This window comes from Bombina bombina, chromosome 4, assembly GCF_027579735.1.
Source record: "Bombina bombina isolate aBomBom1 chromosome 4, aBomBom1.pri, whole genome shotgun sequence".
NCBI classification, from domain to species: domain Eukaryota; kingdom Metazoa; phylum Chordata; class Amphibia; order Anura; family Bombinatoridae; genus Bombina; species Bombina bombina.
The window spans coordinates 1,028,309,933-1,028,335,663 of record NC_069502.1 but is presented as its reverse complement, the minus strand read 5'-3'; the positions used below and the strand labels follow the sequence as shown (position 1 = coordinate 1,028,335,663).

Below are 25,731 nucleotides of genomic sequence, written 5' to 3'. Positions count from 1 at the left end.
TGAAAGCTTAACCTAGGAGGTTCATATGCTAATTTCTTAGACCTTAAAGCCCACCTCTTTCAGATTGCATTTTAACAGTTTTTCACCACTAGAGGGTGTTAGTTCACGTATTTCGTATAGATAACACTGTGCTCGTGCACGAGAAGTTATCTGGGAGCAGGCACTAATAGTTGGCTAGACTGCAAGTCTGTCAAAAGAACTGAAAAAAGGGGCAGTTTGCAGAGGCTTAGATACAAGATAATCACAGAGGTTAAAAGTATATTATTATAACTGTGTTGGTTATGCAAAACTGGGAAATGGGTAATAAAGGGATTATCTATCTTTTAAAACAATAACACTTCTGGTGTAGACTGTCCCTTTAAGTACCATACTTCAAGGTAAACTAGCTTTTTATAATAAACAAGCAGATACACTGCAGAAACATTGTTCCAGATTCCTAATGATAATACCAAAAAAGTAAATCTATTTAAACCTACCCAAAGAATAGAATCTCTGAACATTCAAAGACCATTCTTGAAAAATAAATTCTGATACTCCATAGAAAATGAGTATACGCCCCTTTTACTAGTCAAACATTTTTCAAAATCCTTCTTTCTTTAGTTAAAAAATTTAAAGTAATGTCTTTAATAAAAAAACACACAAACATATTTGCTTTTACTGTCCACAAAGTAAGTTAGGAAGAAGATATGTAACATTTTTCTATACACTGTGATTCACATTTGTTTATAGGTACAATACAGTTGTGCAGTGATTGTGAATGAGTACATATTTTTCTTTCATTTTAAACCACAGGAATTACATCAATGAATAGACGTCCTATACATAAGTCAAACATATAGTATTTCAGACACTATTTACAATGCAGCACATTAAGTCTCCTGTTGGCTTTAATAAAAATATCAGCAGAGATGAGTTTGAGAAAAAAGCTTATATCCTCCAAATACTTAAAAGGATTAGTGTGTAACAGACTACCTTCACAGCTGTAAGAATAATAAGCCTTACCACGTTCAGTAGGTAGCTTTGATGAGATCACATTATTGCTGGAACTGGATCAATATGACCAGTCAAATAACATTACTTCCTCATCTTTAATGCATGAACATACCAAAATGTGTTTAAGTAATCATTAAAGTAAGTCACATACAGAATACACTACAGTACAATAAAAGTATAGAATATGAAAAAAAACTGAAAAATTATGGTAAATAGTTTAAGCACACCAGTTTATGCCACACTGCTACCAACTCAAGGTGAAATCTCATCTTGGATAAACATAAAAACAATACTGAAGAAAAAAGATCTGATTAAACACTAGAGTACTAATAAAATGAAGTCTGAGAGTAAAAAACGAAGCCGTTTGTTTAGAGACATAAAAGGGACAATAATAAAATGTTCTAATTTTTTAGAGCATTTTACTATTGCAGTTGCCTATTTGTTTAACCCCCAACAGTGTTAGATCCATAGTTGAAGCCAGCTTCAGATTGTCGATGCACTGCTGATCCTGAGATTGGTTCAAAAGCCGTGTTCAGCTATATGGAGAGTGAAGAGGCGCCACATAGAGTAATTTTGTATTGTTACAAATTAATGTAGGCACACTAATAGTATCAACTCACTACCAAAGGGTAGATTGGTCCTAATAAGACAGGCTGGCACTAACAGCCCCCAACTAATTGCACTTCGGCCTCCAAAACGTAATCAATTCTAGAAAAAAATATTTTCAAAAATATTCACACAATCATCATGCCTGATTAAACGGTTAGCAGTGACAGAGAAACTCGTTGCAAATAAACAAAAAAAGCTATCTTTTAAAAAAAAAAAAAAAAAAAAAAAAGATTTTATACGTTTTTTTCCCCAAGTATTTTTTTATGGCTGACGCAAGATAGCTATTTGTTTGAATATTTTTGAAAATCTTTTTTCACTTTAATTACCCCGGCATATCCCCTATCATGTGGTGGAGCTGTTGGACTGAGTGCCAGCCTGCTCCATTTGCACCATTTCATCCTTGGTGCCAACATTGTGAGTTGACAATATTTGTGCAGTCATAGTCTGTATAAATACAGGATTACGCTATGTGGTCCCCTTTGTTCTTCCTGTTTTCTAGAATTGATGAAGTTTTGGAGACTGGAGTGCAGTTAGCTGGGGACTGTGACTGCCAGCCTGTGTTATTACCACCAGTCTACCCTTTGGTGCCATCACACTTGCGAGTAGATACTATTAATTTATCTACATTCTTTTGTAATAATACAAGATTACGCTATGTGGCGGCCCTTTGCTTCCCATGTTTTTCAGAATTCACAATCATGGCCTTGATGATTAGAAGTGGAGCAATATATATATTTCATTATTGTTTTCTATTGTTTCTTTCTTCTTAGTGCTTTGGTGCCCTTTAAAATAATACCTGCTTTTTTGGGATTATTTTTGTGTATCTTTTATTATTATTATAATTTATTTGTATAACGCCTCAAAATTCAGTAGTGCTAGGTACAAAGATAGGGGTATACAATGAAAAGGATTTGTGATAAAAAAAAAAAAAAAAACATAACAAACTAAACATGAAAAGTACAGGAGGAAGAGGGCCTTGCTCCGGAGGGCTCACAGTCTACAGGTTGAGGGTGCAGACACATAAGGTTTCGGGTATCTTGTCACATGGATTGTAGTAGCAGCAGTGAGTCAGTCAGTTTTAGAATTATTTTGTTTAGGATTAGAGATGGAGTAGAGATGGTAAGCCTCTCTGAATAGGTATGTTTTCAAGGAGTGTCTGAAGCTATACAAGGTTGGAGGCATTCTTATGAAGCGGGGTACAGAGTTCCAGAGGACAGGAGCAGCACATGAGAAGTCTTTGAGATGGGAGTGGGACATAGAGATAACAGGAGTGAAGAGACGTAGGTCAGAGGTTGATCGAAGAGGACAGGATGGGGAATATTTGTAGATGAGAGAGGAAATATAGTTGGGAGTTAGACTGTTGAATGCTTTGTAAGTTAGGGTTAATAGTTCAAATTGTATTCTGGAGTGTATGGGGAGCCAGTGTAGAGACTGGCAGAGCGGAGGAGCTGATGTAGATTGGCGACTTAGGTGGATGAGTCTAGCTGAAGCATTCATAATAGATTGGAGGGAGGAAAGGCGGTATTTTGGAAGGCCATTTAGAAGTAAATTGCAATCAATGTGTGACAAAATGTGGGAATGAATCAGTATTTTTGTAGTTTTTTGAGTAAGGAAGGGACAAATTATAGAAATGTTGCATAGGTGTGCACGGCAGGATTTGGTAAGTGCTTGTATATGTGGGTTGAATGTGAGTTCTGAGTCAAGTGTGACTCCAAGACAGCGGGCCTGTGGTGAGGTGTAGAGAATAGAGTCTCCGACCGTCAGAGAAATGTCAGGTGTTGGATGTCTCTAAGAGGGGGGAATAAGAAGCAGCTCAGTTTTGGACAGATTGAGTTGGAGGTAGTGTGAAGACATCCAAGAGGAAATTGCAAAGAGGAAGTTGGAAATCTGGTTGAGTAAAGAGGGAGAGGTATCAGGAGAGGAGAGATATATTTGAGTATTATCAGAATATAAGTGATACTGTAAGCCAAAGGACGCTATGAGTTTTCCAAGGGAGGATGTATAGAGAGAGAAAAAAGCAAGGGACCCAAGACAGAGCCTTGCAATACTCCAACAGAGAGGAAAAGGATCAGAAGATATCTTGTTAAAGGAAACTGAGAACGAGTGGTTTGAGATATGAGGCAAACCAGGAGAGGGCTGTGCCTTGGATGCAAAATGAATGTAGGATTTTTTGGAGGAGAGGATGATCAACTGTGTCAAAAGCAGCGGACAGGTCAAGAAGAATTAGTAAGGAGTAGTGGCCCTTTGCTTTAGCTGATAACAGGTCATTTGTTACTTTAGTAAGCATGGTTTCTGTTGAGTGTTTAGGGCAGAAACCAGATTGTATTGAATCAAGTAAGGAGATAGCTGTGTGAAATTAAGTTAGCAGATTATAGACCAGTTGTTCCAATAGTTTTGAATCAAAGGGAAGGAAGGAGGCCGGTCAATAGTTAGAAGGGGTGGGGGGTCAAGTTAAGGCTTTTTTAAGATTTCTATTATTGATGCGTGTTTGAATGTATCAGGAAATGCGTCAGCGGTAAGAGATTGGTTAAAGAGATGAGTTAGGGTAGGGGTTAGTAAAGCAGGGAGAGAGGAAAGAAATTGTGAAGCAATAGGGTCAAGTGGGCAGGTTGTGATAGGAGTACAGGGACTTCTACTGTTACAGGAGGCAAGTAGCATAGAGTTTTGTTAATAGAAGGGGTGGGTAGGAGTGCTGGGTTTGAAGAGTGTGAGGTATAGATATCTTTCTAATAGTGTCAATTTTATTTTTGAAGTCTTCAGCAATAATCTGAGCAGTGAGATTGGTAGTGGGCGGGGGTGCAGGTGGACATAGAAGGGAGTTAAAGGTTGAGAACAGCTTTCTGGGGTTCGATGCGTGAGATAACACAAGGGACTAGAAATAGACTTCTTTGGCCAGGCTGAGCGCAAACGTTGTAAGACTTAAGGATGAATTTATAATGTTGGAAATCAGCAGCCCGTGAACATCGCTGAAGATATCTGGTCGGTTTGTGTTCTTTAGTGTTCAGCTATAGACCAGTAGCTCATTGCTGGTCTTGAACAGACTTGAACTGTTAAAACTTTCATTATTTAGATAGAGCATGCCATTTTAAACAACTTTCCAATTTACTTCCATTAACAAAATGTGCACAGTCTTTTATATTTAAACTTTTAGAGTCACCAGCTCCTCCTGGGCATGTGCAAGAATAAGTGTGTATGCATTTGTGAATGGCTGATGGCTGTCACATGGTACGTGTATCCATTTGTGAATTGCTGATGGCTGTCACATGGTACAGGGGGAGTGGAAAAAGACAGCTTTTAAAATTGTCACAAAAAAAAATCTACTACTCATTTGAAGTTCAGACTAAGTGCTATTGCATTGTCTTGTTATATTGCATTTGTTGATTATGCAAATCTACTGTGTTGACTGGTCCTTTAAATACATATTCGTACTCAAAAAACAAAGTAATAACAAGATTCTCTAGCACATTACATTATATTTTTATTGCTCCTTTCCTTTTAATGAATTACAATAGGATGTTAAAGCATAAAAATGTGTACAAGACAAAAGCAGTTGCAGAAGTAAAAAACATTTCCACTTAAAGAACTCTGTAAAATGAAGAAAAACCTAATCTATAAAGTAATTATCAAACTTTTTAAAGTGCAAGTTACCCATAAACAAATGATATATAAAGTAGACGACAATACAATGATATTTTATAAATTAACTGTCTTAGAATTGTAAAAGAAATGATTTTATAGTTAAGTTTTAGGTGCAATTGTATTTTGTTTGTTATGATTTTTTTTTGAGTAATTGCTTTTGATATTTTACCTCTGCACGAGGCAGATATTTTTTTCAAGCCCCTGAAACTATGTTTGTAGCAAATCATTCAAAGTTTAGCGTTAATGTTTACAAAGATACATGAGGAACATCATATTATACACATTCACTCAAGGAATAAAGAAACATATTTTACTACAAAGAAAGGATGTCCCACAACATACACTCAAATCTTTTTAATGTTTTTATATTTAAACTGTAATTTTTTAACAAAAAATGCAGGTTTTACATTTGTTGCTGATGCAAATCTTTTGCAGAGCTTAATTGCTGATACAAAGTAAGCATATATAAAATGTCTTTAATGTGCCTTCAATACAGGAGATATATAATGTTACATACAGCTGAACAAGTAATAATTACATTTACCTCCAATTCAATCAGAGCTGCAGTTACTGCATCGGTTGCAAGATCACCAGCTTGTAATTTTTCAATTGCCTGATTCATTGTAAAAGAAAGACAAGAACAATAGACATATTAGGGACACAAAGAATGTTCTTCCAGAAAATGTTTTTTGCATAATATACATAGAATATGAGAAAGCCATACATTAAATTGGTTGAAAGGAAATATACAGTATACAAAAGAGTGAGTACAAAACAAAGAAAACTAAAACTACATTTTGTCTAATCTTTGATAAATAGATGGATATCATGATGTAATTTATGACTCCGCTGTACTTAAGAATACCTATATAGATTGTAATTTAAACAAATGAATCTCATAATAAAGTTATGGTTTTCAAATGGCAAAAGAAGGAAGATTACCAAAACACAATTGTATGTACTGTAGTATTAGTACAATTTCTTATAAAACTGTAAAGCCAACAAGACGGGAATTTAGACTGTTGTCAACCACCAAGTTGAAGCTGCAAAAATTAAAATAAATACTGTGTAATGCACAGGTAAAAAATAGCATGTATAATATAGCTGTGACATTGCCATTTTGAACATATGAGTAATTTATTTTTAAACAAAGCCACTATATAATCCAAGGAGGCCAAAAAAACAAAAAAAAAACAAAAGGAGACCCATTTGCACACCATAGCCAAAAGAAAAAAATACTGATGCTCAACAGAAAGCTATAAAATATGAAATTCAGATGTTATTTACATTAAAAAATTAAAAAAAAAATACAAAAAAAACCTAGGGAAAAATGAAAAGGTATATAGTTGTACAAAATAAAAATAACAAATCAAACATAAAAAGGGAGGTTTTGGAAACAGGAAACATTTGATATAATTCACACTTGATGCAGTATAATGGTACATCAGGAAAAAGGTAGACTACCTTGTACTTTTTAGGAGAATGTAGAAACCCTCCCAGAAGTTTTTAGGAAACCTCTGACTTCTACATATAGCCCTCTTTTTTTAGACACCTTAATTTAATTAATGTATCCTGTTTACCCTCAGACTCTGATAGAGACATAGTATGTACTAGAGGGGTTACCAAGACTACCTATATAAGGAATAGGGAAGGACTGAAAAGACAGATAATTATGGAAGGCCTTCTTTCCAAAAACTGCCAGTGAAGATGCAAATACACTCAATCCAATACAAAATATTTAGTGAAGGTATGTATTACCAAGTGGCTGCCTGTCAAAGTTTCTCAGCTGAAGTTTCATACTAATTCCAGGAAGGAGCCATAGATCTAGCAGAGAATATATTGGCCAAGAAAGAGGACCATTTCTTACTAAACCCACAGCCAAGAGGATCACATTAGATGCATTTGACCTATTATAATATACCAAAATAGAAAACAAAAATATAATCTGATCTCATTAGTCAATTATAAATAATGAAAAAACAGAATTTATGTTTACCTGATAAATTATTTTCTACAACGGTGTGTCCGGTCCACGGCGTCATCCTTACTTGTGGGATATTCTCTTCCCCAACAGGAAATGGCAAAGAGCCCAGCAAAGCTGGTCACATGATCCCTCCTAGGCTCCGCCTACCCCAGTCATTCGACCGACGTTAAGGAGGAATATTTGCATAGGAGAAACCATATGTTACCGTGGTGACTGTAGTTAAAGAAAATAAATTATCAGACCTGATTAAAAAAACCAGGGCGGGCCGTGGACCGGACACACCGTTGGAGAAAGTAATTTATCAGGTAAACATAAATTCTGTTTTCTCCAACATAGGTGTGTCCGGTCCACGGCGTCATCCTTACTTGTGGGAACCAATACCAAAGCTTTAGGACACGGATGAAGGGAGGGAGCAAATCAGGTCACCTAAATGGAAGGCACCACGGCTTGCAAAACCTTTCTCCCAAAAATAGCCTCAGAAGAAGCAAAAGTATCAAATTTGTAAAATTTAGAAAAAGTGTGCAGTGAAGACCAAGTCGCTGCCTTACATATCTGATCAACAGAAGCCTCGTTCTTGAAGGCCCATGTGGAAGCCACAGCCCTAGTGGAGTGAGCTGTGATTCTTTCAGGAGGCTGCCGTCCGGCAGTCTCATAAGCCAATCGGATAATGCTTTTAATCCAGAAGGAGAGAGAGGTAGAAGTTGCTTTTTGACCTCTCCGTTTACCAGAATAAACAACAAACAAAGACAAAGTTTGTCTGAAATCCTTAGTAGCTGCTAAGTAAAATTTGAGAGCACGAACTACATCCAAGTTGTGCAACAAACGTTCCTTCTTTGAAACTGGATTAGGACACAAAGAAGGCACAACTATCTCCTGGTTAATGTTTTTGTTAGAAACAACTTTTGGAAGAAAACCAGGTTTAGTACGCAAAACCACCTTATCTGCATGGAACACCAGATAAGGAGAAGAACACTGCAGAGCAGATAATTCTGAAACTCTTCTAGCAGAAGAAATTGCAACCAAAAACAAAACTTTCCAAGATAATAACTTAATATCAACGGAATGTAAGGGTTCAAACGGAACCCCCTGAAGAACTGAAAGAACTAGGTTGAGACTCCAAGGAGGAGTCAAAATTTTGTAAACAGGCTTGATTCTAACCAGAGCCTGAACAAAGGCTAGAACATCTGGCACAGCTGCCAGCTTTTTGTGAAGTAACACAGACAAGGCAGAAATCTGTCCCATCAAGGAACTTGCAGATAATCCTTTTTCCAATCCTTCTCGAAGGAAGGATAGACTCTTAGGAATCTTAACCTTGTCCCAAGGGAATCCTGCAGATTCACACCAACAGATATACCAAATTATGTGGTAATTTTTCTGGTTACAGGCTTTCAGGCCTGAACAAGAGTATTAATAACAGAATCTGAGAACCCTCGCTTTGATAAGATCAAGCGTTCAATCTCCAAGCAGTCAGCTGGAGTGGGTCGAACGGACCTAGAACAAGAAGGTCTCTCAAAGGTAGCTTCCATGGTGGAGCCGATGACATATTCACCAGATCTGCATACCAAGTCCTGCGTGGCCACGCAGGAGCTATCAAAATCACCGACGCCCTCTCCTGATTGATCCTGGCTACCAGCCTGGGGATGAGAGGAAACGGCGGGAACACATAAGCTAGTTTGAAGGTCCAAGGTGCTACTAGTGCATCCACTAGAGCCGCCTTGGGATCCCTGGATCTGTACCCGTAGTAAGGAACTCTGAAGTTCTGACGAGAGGCCATCAGATCCATGTCTGGAATGCCCCACGGTTGAGTGACTTGGGCAAAGATTTCCGGATGGAGTTCCCACTTCCCCGGATGCAATGTCTGACGACTCAGAAAATCCGCTTCCCAATTTTCCACTCCTGGGATGTGGAAAGCAGACAGGTGGCAGGAGTGAGACTCCGCCCATAGAATGATTTTGGTCACTTCTTCCATCGCTAGGGAACTCCTTGTTCCCCCCTAATGGTTGATGTATGAACTTGGCCCTCGCTAGCTGAGGCCAAGCTTTGAGAGCATTGAATATCGCTCTCAGTTCCAGAATATTTATCGGTAGAAGAGATTCTACCCGAGACCAAAGACCCTGAGCTTTCAGGGATCCCCAGACCGCGCCCCAGCCCATCAGACTGGCGTCGGTCGTGACAATGACCCACTCTGGTCTGCGGAAGGTCATCCCTTGTGACAGGTTGTCCAGGGACAGCCACCAACGGAATGAGTCTCTGGTCCTCTGATTTACTTGTATCTTCGGAGACAAGTCTGAATAGTCCCCATTCCACTGACTGAGCATGAACAGTTGTAATGGTCTTAGATGAATGCGCACAAAAGGAACTATGTCCATTGCCGCTACCATCAAACCTATCACTTCCATGCACTGCGCTATGGAAGGAAGAGGAACGGAAGTCTAGAAGTTTTGCTTTTCTGGCTTCTGTCAGAAAAATCCTCATTTCCAAGGAGTCTATTATAGTTCCCAAGAAGGGAACCCTCGTTGACGGAGATAGAGAACTCTTTTCCACGTTCACTTTCCATCCGTGAGATCTGAGAAAGGCCAGGACAATGTCCGTGTGAGCCTTTACTTGAGGAAGGGACGACGCTCGAATCAGAATGTCGTCCAAGTAAGGTACTACAGCAATGCCCCTTGTTCTTAGCACCGCCAGAAGGGACCCTAGTACCTATGAGAAAATCCTAGGAGCAGTGGCTAATCCGAAAGAAAACGCCACGAACTGGAAATGCTTGTCCAGGAATGCAAACCTTAGGAACCGATGATGTTCCTTGTGGATAGGAATATGTAGATACGCATCCTTGAAATCCACCTTGGTCATGAATTGACCTTCCTGGATGGAAGGAAGAAGTGTTCGAATGGTTTCCATCTTGAACGATGGAACCTTGAGAACTTGTTCAAGATCTTGAGATCTAAGATTGGTCTGAACGTTCCCTCTTTTTTGGGAACTATGAACAGATTGGAGTAGAACCCCATCCCTTGTTCTCCTAATGGAACAGGATGAATCACTCCCATTTTTAGCAGGTCTTCTACCCAATGTAAGAATGCCTGTCTTCTTATGTGGTCTGAAGACAACTGAGACCTGTGGAACCTCCCCCTTGGAGGAAGCCCCTTGAACTCCAGAGAATAACCTTGGGAGACTATTTCTAGCGCCCAAGGATCCAGAACATCTCTTGCCCAAGCCTGAGCGAAGAGAGAGAGTCTGCCCCCCACCAGATCCGGTCCCGGATCGGGGGCCCACATTTCATGCTGTCTTGGTAGCAGTGGCAGGTTTCCTGGCCTGCTTTCCTTTGTTCCAGCCTTGCATAGGTCTCCAGGCTGGATTGGCTTGAGAAGTATTACCTTCCTGCTTAGAGGACGTAGCCCTTGGGGCTGATCCGTTTCTGCGAAAGGGACGAAACTTAGGTTTATTTTTGGTCTTGAAAAGACCTATCCTGAGGAAGGGCGTGGCCCTTGCCCCCAGTGATATCAGAGATAATCTCTTTCAAGTCAGGGCCAAGAGTGTTTTCCCCTTGAAAGGAATGTCAAGCAATTTGTTCTTGGAAGACGCATCCGCTGCCCAAGATTTTAACCAAAGCGCTCTGCGCCACAATAGCAAACCCAGAATTTTTTCGCCGCTAACCTAGCCAATTGCAAGGTGGCGTCTAGGGTGAAAGAATTAGCCAATTTAAGAGCACGAATTCTGTCCATAATCTCCTCATAAGAAGAAGAATTACTAATAATCGCCTTTCCTAGCTCATCAAACTAGAAACACGCGGCTGCAGTGACAGGGACAATGCATGCAATTGGTTGTAGAAGGGAACCTTGCTGAACAAACATCTTTAGCAGACCTTCTAATTTTTTATCCATAGGATCTTGGAAAGCACAACTATCTTCTATGGGTATAGTGGCGCGCTTGTGTAGAGTAGAAACCGCCCCCTCGACCTTGGGGACTGTCTGCCATCAGTCCTTTCTGGGGTCGACTATAGGAAAACAATTTTATAAATATGGGGGGAGGTACTAAAGGTATACCGGGCCTGTCCCATTCTTTACTAACAATGTACGCCACCCGCTTGGATATAGGAAAAGCTTCGGGGGGCCCCGGGGCCTCTAAGAACTTTTCCATTTTACATAGTGGTTCTGGAATGACCAGATAATCACAATCATCCAAATTGGATAACACCTCCTTAAGCAGAGCGCGGAGATGTTCCAACTTAAATTTAAAAGTAATCACATCAGGTTCAGCTTGTTGAGAAATGTTTCCTGAATCTGAAATTTCTCCCTCAGACAAAACCTCCCTGGCCCCCTCAGACTGGTGTAGGGGCCCTTCAGAAACCATATCATCAGCGTTCTCATGCTCTACAGAATTTTCTAAAAAAGAGCAGTCGCGCTTTCGCTGATAAGTGGGCATATTGGATAAAATGTTTTTGATAGAATTATCCATTACAGCCGTTAAATGTTGCATAGTAAGGAGTATTGGCGCACTAGATGTACTAGGGGCCTCCTGTATGGGCAAGACTGGTGTAGACGAAGGAGGGGATGATGCAGTACCATGCTTACTCCCCTCACTTGAGGAATCATCTTGGGCATCATTTTTACTAAAAATTTTTATGACATAAAATACATATAGTTAAATGAGAAGGAACCTTGGTTTCCCCACAGTCAGAACACAATCTATCTGGTAGTTCAGACATGTTAAACAGGCATAAACTTGATAACAAAGCACAAAAAACGTTTTAAAATAAAACCGTTACTGTCACTTTAAATTTTAAACTAAACACACTTTATTACTGCAATTGCGAAAAAGTATGAAGGAATTGTTCAAAATTCACCAAAATTTCACCACAGTGTCTTAAAGCCTTAAAAGTATTGCACACCAAATTTGGAAGCTTTAACCCTTAATATTTAACCCCTTTACAGTCCCTGGAATCTGCTTTGCTGAGACCCAACCAAGCCCAAAGGGGAATACGATACCAAATGATGCCTTCAGAAAGACTTTTCTATGTATCAGAGCTCCACACACATGCAGCTGCATGCCATGCTGTCCTCAAAAACAAGTGCGCCATACCGGCGCGAAAATGAGGCTCTGACTATGATTAGGGAAAGCCCCTAAAGAATAAGGTGTCTAAAACAGTGCCTGCCGATATAATCATATAAAAATACCCAGAATAAATGATTCCTCAAGGCTAAATATGTGTTAATAATGAATCGATTTAGCCCAGAAAAAGTCTACAGTCTTAATAAGCCCTTGTGAAGCCCTTATTTACTATCTTAATAAACATGGCTTACCGGATCCCATAGGGAAAATGACAGCTTCCAGCATTACATCGTCTTGTTAGAATGTGTCATACCTCAAGCAGTAAGAGACTGCACACTGTTCCCCCAACTGAAGTTAATTGCTCTCAACAGTCCTGTGTGGAACAGCCATGGATTTTAGTTACGGTGCTAAAATCATTTTCCTCATACAAACAGAAATCTTCATCTCTTTTCTGTTTCTGAGTAAATAGTACATACCAGCACTATTTTAAAATAACAAACTCTTGATTGAATAATAAAAACTACAGTTAAACACTAAAAAACTCTAAGCCATCTCCGTGGAGATGTTGCCTGTACAACGGCAAAGAGAATGACTAGGGTAGGCGGAGCCTAGGAGGGATCATGTGACCAGCTTTGCTGGGCTCTTTGCCATTTCCTGTTGGGGAAGAGAATATCCCACAAGTAAGGATGACGCCGTGGACCGGACACACCTATGTTGGAGAAAGACCTGTTAACACTTTATGCATGTTAAGAAGACCCCCATATTATTATGAGGATTAGAGAATAATGAGGGTACAATAATCTTGGAATTGATATACTGAGAACTAACCACCAAAAAAAAGATGGAAAAGACATAGCGCTATTTTGACCTGATAAAAAAAACAATCAGACAAGAAGGGGAGGGAAAAAGAGTACCAAGGTTTGAAATACATCTAACTATGGTTAAAGCTACCATCAAAATGTGTCAACCACATTAAAGAAAACGTGTGCAAGGGGTGATGAAGCAAAATATTAAGAAGCAAAGTCAGGTCCCAAAAAGAAAAGGGGTTTCTATAAATATCATTGAAATATTGGCAGTGTACAACACTAAAATGTTGCTGAAACAGAACTGAAAGTTCAGAGAATGACTTTCAATGAACATATGGATACAAAAATGTTAATTAAATCATGAAGAAATTCCGAAATCTGCAGAATGATTAATCAATTTGGAGAAAAATAATCATTTGTACATAAAAAGGTAAATTTTTGGGGGGCGGAGCATGCAGGCGTCTGAGATGGCTGCACTACCCTGAGGCTCTCTTCACGGGCTAGAGTAAACCCGCCACGGTTTGAGCCATAAACCCCTCCGGATACATGCAAACCCGGAGGGAGCACCGGAACACCTACTGAGCCTGCAGACTGAGTGCCGCACTTTAAGTTCCACTCATCGCGGCAGACGGAGCAGTTTCGTTCAGGCGGCGATGTGAAAGGCCGCAACCTGCAAGCCTGGGGTGAGTGAACCACGCGGTGGCTGGTGCCACACTTGAGTCTCCCATAGTGCCGATATTGAATGTGCAAGGGCACATTTCTTTTTTACTACAACTTCTGGGGCCCAGCTGGACATAAAAAAACTAAGACACACGGCACTACCGCGTGGTCAGCCTCCCTGAGATCACACTAAAAGTGCTGTGAACTTTTATTTAACAATTGCTCAGCAAAGCACTTCACTATGTCTAAATTAATGGGGCAACATGTAATACAACACAAGGAGGCATATCCTTTTATCTATATCCACTGATACAGTGCTGATGCTGTAATGAAATGACACCTGAATAATACTGGGGCCTACTTTGTGATGCATATTTACTGAGGATTACTCTATATTAGGAATGTGACTTTACTGGCATCCAAACTCATCTCTACATATTTAAATTAGCCCCTTAGTTGTACTGAGGATCTTGCTTTTAATTGATAACCTCTATCTCTGAACTGCAGTGTGTTCAACATAATTTTAGACTGTTAAGCCACCTGGCACATAAAGAGTAGTTTATTTCACTGATAAGAAGGTGAACCAAAAGATGGCACATCGCAGAGTGACAAAAGCAGACAAGGTGCTGAAAATGATGAATCCTTAACTGACACAACAGAATCACAACCAGAAGACGGCCCAGTCACATTAAAAGTTATGGAAAGTTTGATAACACAAGTGAAAACGTGTATTCGTGAGGAATGCGCTGACTTAAAGCGTGAAATCAACGAACTGGGCTTTAGAGTGGAAACACTTGAAGATGACAGGGAAGATCTTGTCAAAGAAATGAATGTCATGTCTCAACAGATCCAGACACAGCAAAGTACAATCACTATGTTGGAAACTAAAATGGATGACATAGAGAACCGCACAAGGCGTAATAACCTCCGCATAAGGGGAGTCCCCCAAACACCATTTGCTTCAGGAAATCTTTCAAGCCCTAGCAATCGCAAACTCCTTTGTCATCCAAGAGATCCCGATAGAAAGAGCACATCGCACTCTACGCCCTAAACCGGGCGAGAATCAACCACGAGAGATATAGTGGTAGGTTTCCAGAGTTTCAGAGATAAAGAAAAAGTCCTCAACTATGCTAGACAATAGCAAAACTTCTCACATATGGGATCAAAGATTCAGATATTTCAAGACCTATCGACCAGAACCTTACAACTGCGCAGAGAATTCAACGCGATCACATCACACCTCAGAGCACATAAGATCCCCTATAGATGGGGGTTCCCTGTATCACTTCAAGTCCTCAAGGATGGTAAGAAACTGGAGTGTAAAGATCCAAATGAAGCTGCCTCATTTTACAATCTTCTTGCTGTCCCTGTTCCGGAGATTTCTACAAATACACCCTCACAATAGAAACAGACCACATTGAGCACCTCTCTAACTCAAAAAAGCACATGGTCTGAAGTGGTGAATAAACAAACCAAGAAGAAACCTGTATGCAGAAGCTCTCCTTCGGACACTTGAACTGTCATATTAAGTCATTCACGTGAGTCTCTCAAACTACTTTGGCCCTCTAGCCTTTAATTCCTTAGCGGGGGCTAATTACCTTAATAATGTTCTTATACATTATAGTCAATTAGATTATAAGTTATTAATTAAATTCTAGTATGTAAGCCAGCATGCATTAAGTTCTCAGTATGCTAACTGTTAACAAATTGTATTTGTTCAGGTCAACAGTTTAATGTTTAGTTTTTGTTACATGTTTTCCCTATACATGTATTGCAGATAAGAAAAGGGAAATGTTTAGCAATTTACATTCCTGTTTTGTTTATCTCTTATGATATTTTCTCCTTCTCTTCTTACTCCTTTATATCTGTTCCATTATGTTAGTTCCAGGACATGATGGCGGGCTTTCTCATTCCGTGCTAAGCCCCTACCTCTTCTCCTTTTTGCTCTCCCCCCCCCTCTTATGCTGTTACAGCACACTGATTCTTTGCAGTTTCACTTCTTTCTTCCTATTCCTCTCTCCACCCTCTCCTTTTTCTCTTTCTCCTATTACCGCTTCCACTTTTTCCTCTTCCCTAGTTCTTTCTCTGTCTTCTCATCTCCATCAGATACTGTTGGTACCTCGTTGCAGTACTTTGTAAACAGCAGCACACATCCCCCTTGTACCTTGACCCCCTTTGCCTGAACCCTTCCCCTCCGTACCCCCTCCCCCACATACAGAGAGCGCAGAGACATCACTAGTTAAAAACTGAAGCGTCCCTTACCTTATCAGCATGCCATTAAACCCTACCACTAACTCTTTCACTATAGCTACACAGAACGTTAAGGGATTTCTCTCAGTAGAGAAACGATCTATAGCTTTCCACGACCTATATAAAAAACAAATTGAAATCCTTCTCCTACAGGAGACCCACTTTACCACACTTAAGGAACCCAAACTATCAACCTTCCTCTATGACCAGCATTTCATGAGCTCTGGCCCCGGTAGGAAAAATGGTGTCTGTGTCTCCTTCAGAAGGGGGACCCCCTTCGAACTTCTCCAGAAGTATGCAGACTCTGAGGGCAGGGTATTGATTATTGTGGGCTTATTATTTGGTAGACCCCTTACAGTAGCTAATATTTACGCTCCCATCCGCCCAACCCCCTCCTTTTTCCGTAAAACTATTAATCAGCTAATGGATATTGCTAAAGGCCCGATCATATTAGGTGGAGATTTAAATTTTCCCATTAACCCAATTCTGGACACCTCCACAGGAAAGTCATACCTTAATCACAGAAAAATCAAAGCCAATTGGTCTGCAATTCAATCTCTCCCTTTATATGACACCTGGCGAATATCACATACACGAACCAAAGACTTTACCTTTTTCTCACACTCACAAAAACATACACAAGATTGGACTACCTCCTCTGTGACCAAATGATACTAACCTCTTTATTAAATTCTAAAATCAGTCACATGACATGGTCTGACCACAGCGCAGTGATTGACTCTTTTACCTGGTCAGCTAGACCCCCTAGCCACCCATCATGGAAACTTAATGATCTTGTCTTTTCAGACCCCCAACTATCAGTAGAAATCACACAAAAAACGACGGAATTCTTTTCTATCAACAAACCCATAAATACATCTAACACTAACAACTGGGAAGCATACAAATGCTTCATCAGGGGCGAACTTATTAAGTATACTAAAAGACAGCGCATGCAGAGAGCAGTTTTTTATAACTCTTTGACTGACAGACTCACACAAGCTGAAAGGGCTCATAAAACTAACCCTCAATCTCATCTACACTATGATACTTTACAACAAGCCAGGGAAGACCTTAATAACTACCTTATAAAGTGCGCACACTTACGGTCTTTAAACCAAAAATCTAAATTTTTCATTGAAAAGAACATTGAAAAGAACAAAGCTGGTAGAATGCTAGCCAGGTCCCTCAAAAAAAAAGAGATTTAAAACTTTTATAAAACAGATAACAAACCCTTCTGGACAAATGTCCTTTGACAGCTCCTCAATTGTGAATAGTTTTGCTTCCTACTACACTTCTCTCTATAACTTAGACTCCCATGACTACGAGGCTAAAACTAATCTAATTAACAACTACCTTGAGACAATCGAACTCCTGACACTCTCAGCAGAAGACATTTCCTCACAAGACCGGCCGTTTCACATTTCTGAAATACTAGCTGCCATTAAATCTTTACCACCGGGGAAAGCCCCTGGTCCTGACGGATTTACGTCGAAATTCTATCATTTATTTGCCTCCTTACTTAGCACTCACCTTCTCGAGCTCTTCCAATCCATAGATAAGCAAGGCACATTCACTAAAAATCTTTTGGAGGCAGCTATCCCCAAACTTGGTAAGTCCCCAGACCAAGTTAAACACTATCGCCCAATATCTCTCATAAACTTAGACATTAAGTTATATGCTAAGGTTTTGGCTATGCGCCTCAATAAGTATCTTCCAAACCTGGTCCACACAGACCAGGTCGGTTTTATACCTGGGAGAGAAGCTAAGGATAATTCCATCCGCATTCTCCAATCACTACATACAGCCTACAACAGAAACACTTCGATGATTGTGCTTTCTACAGATGCCGAGAAGGCTTTCGACAGGGTCGACTGGGATTTTCTCTGGTCGGCCCTGTAGATATTTGGCTTTTCCGATGTTTTTATTAATAGAATCAAAGCTCTGTATACCACCCCTAAGCAACAGTAAGAGCGAACGACACTATGTCCCACAGCTTCCAAATACATAATGGCACCCGCCAGGGATGCCCCCTCTCCCCTCTCCTGTTTGCCCTCACAGTTGAGTCCCTAGCTGCCCATATTAGGAATAATGCAAACATTAAAGGATTGGATTTTGGCTCTATACACCAAAAATGTCTGCTATATGCGGACGACATTATCTTTACTTTACGTACCCCAACTGTCTCCGTACCTCACCTTTTGACAGAATTCGAGACCTTTAAGGCAGTGTCGAATTTCTCTATTAACATGGACAAATCGGTCCTTCTCCCGATAAACCTATCTGAAGAGGAACTTATTTTCCTCTCCCACCACACTAACTTTTTGATAGACAAATCGTTAAAATATCTCGGTATCACGATCTCCCCATCCATCCCAGCCCTTTTTGAACACAACTATGAGGCCCTCTCAAAAGAAATCCATACCCTACTCAACAACTGGCATAGACAGAACCACCTATCCTGGCTAGGCTGGGTAAACGTGATATCAATGACCATACTCCCTAAATATCTATACCTGTTTCTCCCTCTGGAATTGTCACCCAAATACCTAGACACACAGCAGAAATTAATAGAATCCTTCGTATGGTCACATCAACGCCCGAGGGTTGCAAAACAGAATCTATACCTCAGCAATGAGAAGGGAGGCCTAGGGATTCCCAATCTAACAGCTTATTATAAGGCGGCACACTTGGCCAGAGTTGTAGCTTGGAACCATTCTTCCCCCGCCAAGCCATGGATCCAGCTAGAAGCCTCACTCCTACCAGAACACAATCTAACCGAAATCTGCTGGATCCCAGAGAGACACAGACCGATACAGCACCAACCCAACTATTACATCACATCTACCCTGGGGGTATGGTATAAGACCGTAAAAACTGCCTCACATGCCTTCTGTGCAATCTCCCCTCTAACCCCTCTGCTCAACAACACCACATTCATTACCCCAGACCTTATACACAGCTCACATCTTTCGACCCGCCACACTCCCTCCCCAGTATACCGCCTCTTCCACAATGGACAATTTCGATCACAGACAGACTTGAATTCTGAATTCGGCCCTCCTTTCCACAAATGGTTCTCCTATTTTCAGATCAGACATACCTTACTAACCTCCCCGCATAAGCTAATTCTCACAAGCCCACTGACACCATTTGAAGTAATGTGTACAACCCCTCCCTCCTAAAATTCCATGTATCCCTGATTCATAAAATTTTGCAGAACGCTTCCCCTATACCCTCGCCTTCATACATGACAAAATGGGAGAGGGAACTTAATGTGACATTTACTCAAAAGCAGCTACAGAATATATTCTTATCGACAAAAAAATCATCTATATCACCAGTACTAACTGAACTCAACTACAAAATTCTAATGCGTTGGTACCTATCCCCCGTTAGGCTTCATAACATCTTCTCAGGGGCTTCGTCCCAATGTTGGAGACACTGCGGGGAGATTGGATCCCTCACCCATGTCTTCTGGCATTGCCCTCAGCTTAAACACTACTGGCACACAATAAATGCACATATCAATCACACCCTTAGCTCAAATATTACCCTAAACCCCACTATGGTCCTGCTCAATGATATACCAAATCTCCACTGCCAATACAGAAGGAGACTATTGCAATGCATGCTTAATTGCGCCAAGCGCCTAATTCCTAGGTTTTGGAAAAAAACGCAGGTCCCCTCTCCACAAATGTGGATCCGCGAAGTTGACCATGTTCTCTCACTGGAGAAGATACATTATAGTTTCCAGGGTAAGGCCGATGATATCTCAGATATTGTATTCATATGGGAGCAGGCGGATCTGAAAGAGTCTTCGACCTCCCCGCCCACCCCCTAGATGCGTATTCTCATAGAGTAACTTAATACAACCTCTAGCGCTCTCTGTTAGGTCCCAATCACAATTTCCCTTCCCTCCCCTCCCTTCCCCTCTTCCTCCTTTCCCCACCTAACTGCTGTTCCTGTTCATATTAATCTATCGCTAGTCATAAATACCTACTGTAATAGGAGTATCCTGCTACACTTCATAAATAATAATGTGTATATCAGATGGGTAACTTCTTTTGTTCATGGACTTCACTCGAATCAAAAGACTTTTGCATAATAACCTTGCCCCTATAGAAGGGGTTGTATCATCTATGAAGTCCTTCCGTTATTGTTGTTATTATTGTTGTTATTCATATCAATATCTTGTTACTTATTTGATGTTGAATTCATGCTAATCATATATCATTGTAAACTTTGAAAATCAATAAAAAGATTTAAAACAAAAAAAAAAAAAAAGGTAAATTTTGCCATGGACCCTTATGTTCCAATAAAAGTCACAAAATAACTCTGCAGTTGGAATCAGTAAATGCCATTAATTGTTGGGTAGGAATGCACTGAACATTTGACTGCCAAATGCTTTGACTGGCCATTTCCTTTAGTTTTTTCCCCTAATTACCTTATTGGTCATCTATTTGCCTGCTGTGTATTGGTTGGCTTCTCTTGCTATTCTATAGAATACATTTTCTCCGCTTTCCTGCTGATTGGATAGTTGCTCATCGCTAGTTTACACCCACTGTAGATTTGATTGGTTGAAGCTTTCTCATCACTTGTCTTCTTGCTGTACACATGCTCTGTAATATCAAGTCATGCTTGCACCCTTGTCCTGGCTTTAACCATAGAATGTACTCGTCACCTTCTCCTGTCAGCAAGAACGTGCTGTGCATCCATACCTGATCTCCTCCTCCCCCTAATTTTCTCTATCAACCTCTCTTCCCCCACGTATCTATTTTTAGTTATTTTTAATAACCCATTTTAATGAGGCGTCAGCTGCTGATCTTTACCTCGGACTTATATTTTGTGGATGTGGATCCCTTTTTATAAGCAAAAAGTACCACATGCTCAAGAGAGGGGGATGGGGCCACTTATAAAAATGGTAGCTTGCAGTGTTGGGAGGAGGCTTTGATATGCTGTCTGTCTAAATGGCCCCGATGTATGGATGTCCCACTGCATTTAAATGACAGTATTGGGGTCCATAGGCCATTTGTTTTGGGGAGGTAAACCCATTAAATTACCAGTATGTAGTAACTGTCATCATATTTTGCTTAATTCAGATGATGATATACCTTATATACCTATGATTACAAATAATCATATTTTAAAGAAACCTTAAATAAGTACCTACATTTTAATAACTTGATTTTTTATCCATCACCACCACCAAATGGCAAGTACAATAAATAATTATTGGTTCACTGTGATCTTTTAAAATAATCCATGGTATTTAACTGTACTGACGTTATAGACTGTAGTTATTTTGCTGTTTTGTTTATATAAAGAAGCAGCTTGTAAAGGGTTTCAGTGACTAGTATGAGTTTAAATGAACAACCCTTCTGTTGGGAATTATGCAGTGACCATGTCCAAAATTGCACAAAAGATTGAGAATTTGTCATTTGGTGGTTCTAGATAGATTATGGCTAGACTGAGCTGCCATCTCAGTCCTGAAGAAACTGAGAGGTATGACAAACCACTTCCTTTGTAGGTAAAGTTTCACTTTAATGTAGTCTCAAAAAGGAGACCCAGGGAATCCTTGAGTCCTGAATGTTCTCAAGGAAACTCTTGGACCTATTAAAAACCCAAGTAGGAAGAGACACCAAATGATTACAGGAGGCCACTTTAAGCTAGTATATTCTGAAAAAATCTAAATGACTAAGGATATGGAAACAAACATCTGATTACGCTACAATTTCTGTTCATTCAATTAAGAGAAAATGATCCAAGCAGCCTGATTGAAAGTAATATAATTTATCTTGTGCTTACATGTGAGAGACCAAGCTGCACTATTCCTGCCTAGAGGGAGGGACAATTTGTTTCCATCTACATGGATTAAACGTTAAGCAATTTAGCATACTGTGAAAAATGTAATGGGGAGGATGATTTAGCAGGAAAATTACTGGGGAAGGTTGAATAGACAACGTCTTCCATGAGCTACCTGACTTCTGTCCAGTAGCTACGTATGATCAGACACTCCCACCAAATATGCAGGAGCATTCCTAGACCTCTATATATTATATATATAGAGGTCTAGGAATATATATATATATATTCCTCTATATATAGTCCAGCATGTGTCAGACAGGTTAGGGTATATAGCTTTAAAGCAATGCAGTGTGGGACACCAACTAGTTAATGGTAGGTCACGAAAAAGGCAAAACCTTATCTGCATGTAGATTTTTGATTACATGTTTCTAGCTGCATCCATATGTTTTGAATAAATAGCTTGATTTTCAACATTTACCTGTGCTCCACTCCCAATTTTTTGCTTCAAAAAAATTAGTAAGGCACCCATGGATAACTGGTCAAGAAAGGGTGATATAAATATAGAAAGGATTAATTGTGCAGTAATGATGTTAATGGGAACTGGTGTTATAGAAAGGATTAATTGCGCAGTAATGATGTTAATGGGAACTGGTGTGTTGCAAATGCTGGATATTTTTAGTTATCTTGTCCCAAACCTCCAGTGTAGTACAAATAATTAGATTATTATTGTTAATGTGGGGAATCATATCACATTTAGGTAGCCAGCATTTATCTCCTAAAATATATGTATCCAAAAGATTTTCCTCCAAATATATCCACTGCTTATGTGCTAAACATTGGAACCAAATGATACGTGAGAGGCATAATAATAATAGAGTAGGTTAGGGATGCCTAAACCTCTCTTTTTTGCAAGGCATGTATAATTTATTTATTCTAGGAACCGTTTTCTCCCATAAGCAGTGTTCTCCACAGAAAATATTGCCAGTAGGTGATATTATAAAGTAACTGGATGGCATTATGACGTAGCCAAGTGTAATATTTTTTAATTATTATATAATTTCCTGCTATCCAAAGCACAAAATAATTGCATAATTTAACATAAATGTATTTAATAATAATCTGTGCGATTAAAATTTAGCATTTTTAATATTAGCTAATTTTAGTTTAATATTGGCAAAAATTTTAGCCAGGTGGTCAGTAAAATCAGCAGGGTGGTGCAGCTGCTAAAAAGGTCCTGGGGAAAACCCTGCATAAATATTATTCTAGCAGGCTCAGGAGTGAGTAGATATAGCTGTTAGATAAAGTGAAGAGGTGCTGCCTGAAACACGTATACAATTTTTGGCAGGGTAGACATTTTCAATATGCATAATAAACCCAGCCAAGAGATATATTAATGGGAATACCAAGAATACAGATCTTAATGCAAGGCTTGTGTTGAGTTATATTTGAGTTGTAACATGCTCTGATAAGTAGTGGAGACATGAATACCACTGTATTTAATACTCTTAAAAGAAGCATTAAAGTTATTAAGTTTTTGTTTATCTAATAAAAAATGTGTGGTGTGACTATAGTAAGTAATTCTGTAACAGAGGTGCTAGGGAAGGAAAGGGAAAGAAGAACATTGTCTGCAAACAGTAATGGCAATGGGAGCCCACTTATATACCTTCAATGTTAGGATTGCTTTTAGTTCCACTGGCAAAGTTTTCATTGTTAAAATGAATAGTAAAGGGGATAGTGGACAGCCCTGTTTGGTACCATTTAGTGTGATAAAAGGGAGAGAAAGGTCTCCGTTTACACACACCTACCAGAGGGTGATAAATGCAATGAAAAAATGGTTATTGAAGCCAACGTGAGACAGATTGGCTGCCATAAAGGACCAGTTCACTCGTTCAAATGCTTTCTCTGCATCAACAGTGCTAAGAAGCGTAGATTAAGAGAGCGTTTGAGTATGATGAATAAAATGAAAATATTTTAGGGTGTTATCCCTAATCTCACAACCGGGGACAAAACCAGCTTGATTGGAATGAATTAAGGTTAGAAGACAGGTAGAAGGTATTTTAGCATATACTTTTATATAGATGCCTATTAGTGAGATAGGGCAATCCTTTTGATAAAGAATAGTAGATTTCCCAGGTTTGGGAATAATCCTATGTGGGTTTTTAGCATTTCTGGAGGGAAGTGAGTAGGCTCACTAGTAAAATTAAATTAGTAAGATGTGGGGAGAGGATTTCTTTAAAGATAGAATAATAGGTCATGGTATACCTATCTGGTCTTGGAGCTTTGGGTAAATACAGTTTAGGCACTATATAACCTTGCAATTATTCAGTAAGCTGAAAGTCTGGAGCAAGGGATACATTTGCATTTGAGTGGGTATTCTAGAGGTTATACAGTAAGGAGTAGGCATGTGCATTTGTGTACTTTGTTAGCAAACTAATGTTGAAAATGGCTGCTGCCTGCAGCATTGTTTTCAGAGCTGGGTTCCTTCTTGTGAAAGTGCAGCACACACAGATCTGTGCAAATCAATATCTTTGTGTGCTGCACTTTCACAAGAAGAAATTTATCTCAGAAAAGAGCTGAATGCCTCTGGCGGTAGCCGTTATCGCCATTATTTGCTAACAAAGTACATAAATGCACATGCCTAGTAAGGAGTAATAGAATCTAAAGGTATCAGCTAAGGCTTTAGAAGTCCTTTGCTCCACTTTGTTGGTGAGTGTATAGTGTGTATAAAGGTAGAATCATGTTTTTTCCTTAAGCAGTGAGCAAGTATTTTGCCAGCTTTATTATACTCTAAATAATATTTGAAGAAAAACATTTAACAGCATATTGCTAGTAGAAATTTGCAAACAGTCATTTGCATGCATTTCTGAACTTAAATGCAGAGAGATGTCCAGTTTGTGGGTTAGATCAAGCGTTCCCAATACATTAGGAAGAGATTAATATTGCTGCCTGTGTTGTATACCCTGATAGATATTTGCCCTAATTAATTGACCTTTAATCACACTTATGTGCCAACCAAATGCTCACATAGGAACTATCAATTGGGTGTAAAGAGAAAAAAAATCCTGTACTATGCTTTCTATATATTGATCAATACAGTTTGTTCAGCAAAGAGAAATGTGTTTAATCTATCAATCTATTGAGCAAGTCATAGAGGAGTGATTAAACCAGGTAATATGATATAGGTCTGTTTTCCACAAGAGAGCGAGGTTCATATGGTCAGTTAATATGTAGTCAAGTCTAGAATAACATTTATGGGATTAGAAAAAAAAATGTAATCACTTTTGCTTTGGGTTAGCTATTCTCCACACACATCAAACGAGTGCAGAGACTGTAACGTTTTACAGACTGACTTTAAAAATCAAGCAGGTATATGTTATCTACCAGTAGAGCTAGTGAAGTATAGGATTCAAGGTCACACTGAAGTTTCCCCCCTAGATATAATGGTCCTTTAGCGTGTTCCAAAAGCCTAATGTATACCTTATGAAAAAATGTGGCATGGTGAGCTAATGCAGTCCCTTTATCTGGCCATTTCTTGGTTTGTTCTCTCAAAAGGACTTACCATTAGCGCTTGATGGGCACAGAAACTAATTTTTCTTTGGCATGTTCCTAAAAGCATAAAAAAAGATGCCTCCAGTAAGCCTCAATTAAAATGCCAGAGAAAAATAACTGTACACACATCCTACAAGACAAAATGGTAAAGTAGTAAACATAGCGAAAGGATCTTTAAAGGAGAGAAAATAATTTAATTTTTTGACACATAACAGAAGGAAAACCAAAACTAAGTGCTTACACGGAAAACTATATTACAACATGTGTATAATAATTATGTAAAACCAAATTAAAACATCTCAGTATCTCACAACAGCTGGCTAAGCAATTTTTAATCCCCCATCCCCGTCCAATACTTACTAAAGTTTCCATTGTGATGCTGTTGCT

General features: G+C 39.4%; 1 protein-coding gene across 2 annotated transcripts in view; it reads right to left on the bottom strand.

The window, feature by feature from the left end:
• Positions 1-25,731, bottom strand: part of TASP1 (taspase 1) — a 680,735-nt gene that overhangs the window by 477,441 nt on the left and 177,563 nt on the right. The window contains exons 3-4 of one of the 2 annotated variants that reach the window (XM_053712135.1): positions 25,355-25,401; positions 5,786-5,854 (exon numbers count right to left, since the gene is read on the bottom strand). In XM_053712135.1, coding sequence (XP_053568110.1) covers positions 5,786-5,854; positions 25,355-25,357 — 72 coding nt within the window. In that variant the 5' untranslated portion in view covers positions 25,358-25,401. The remainder of the gene's footprint in view (positions 1-5,785; positions 5,855-25,354; positions 25,402-25,731) is intronic. The other variant, XM_053712134.1, reaches the window with a different exon arrangement.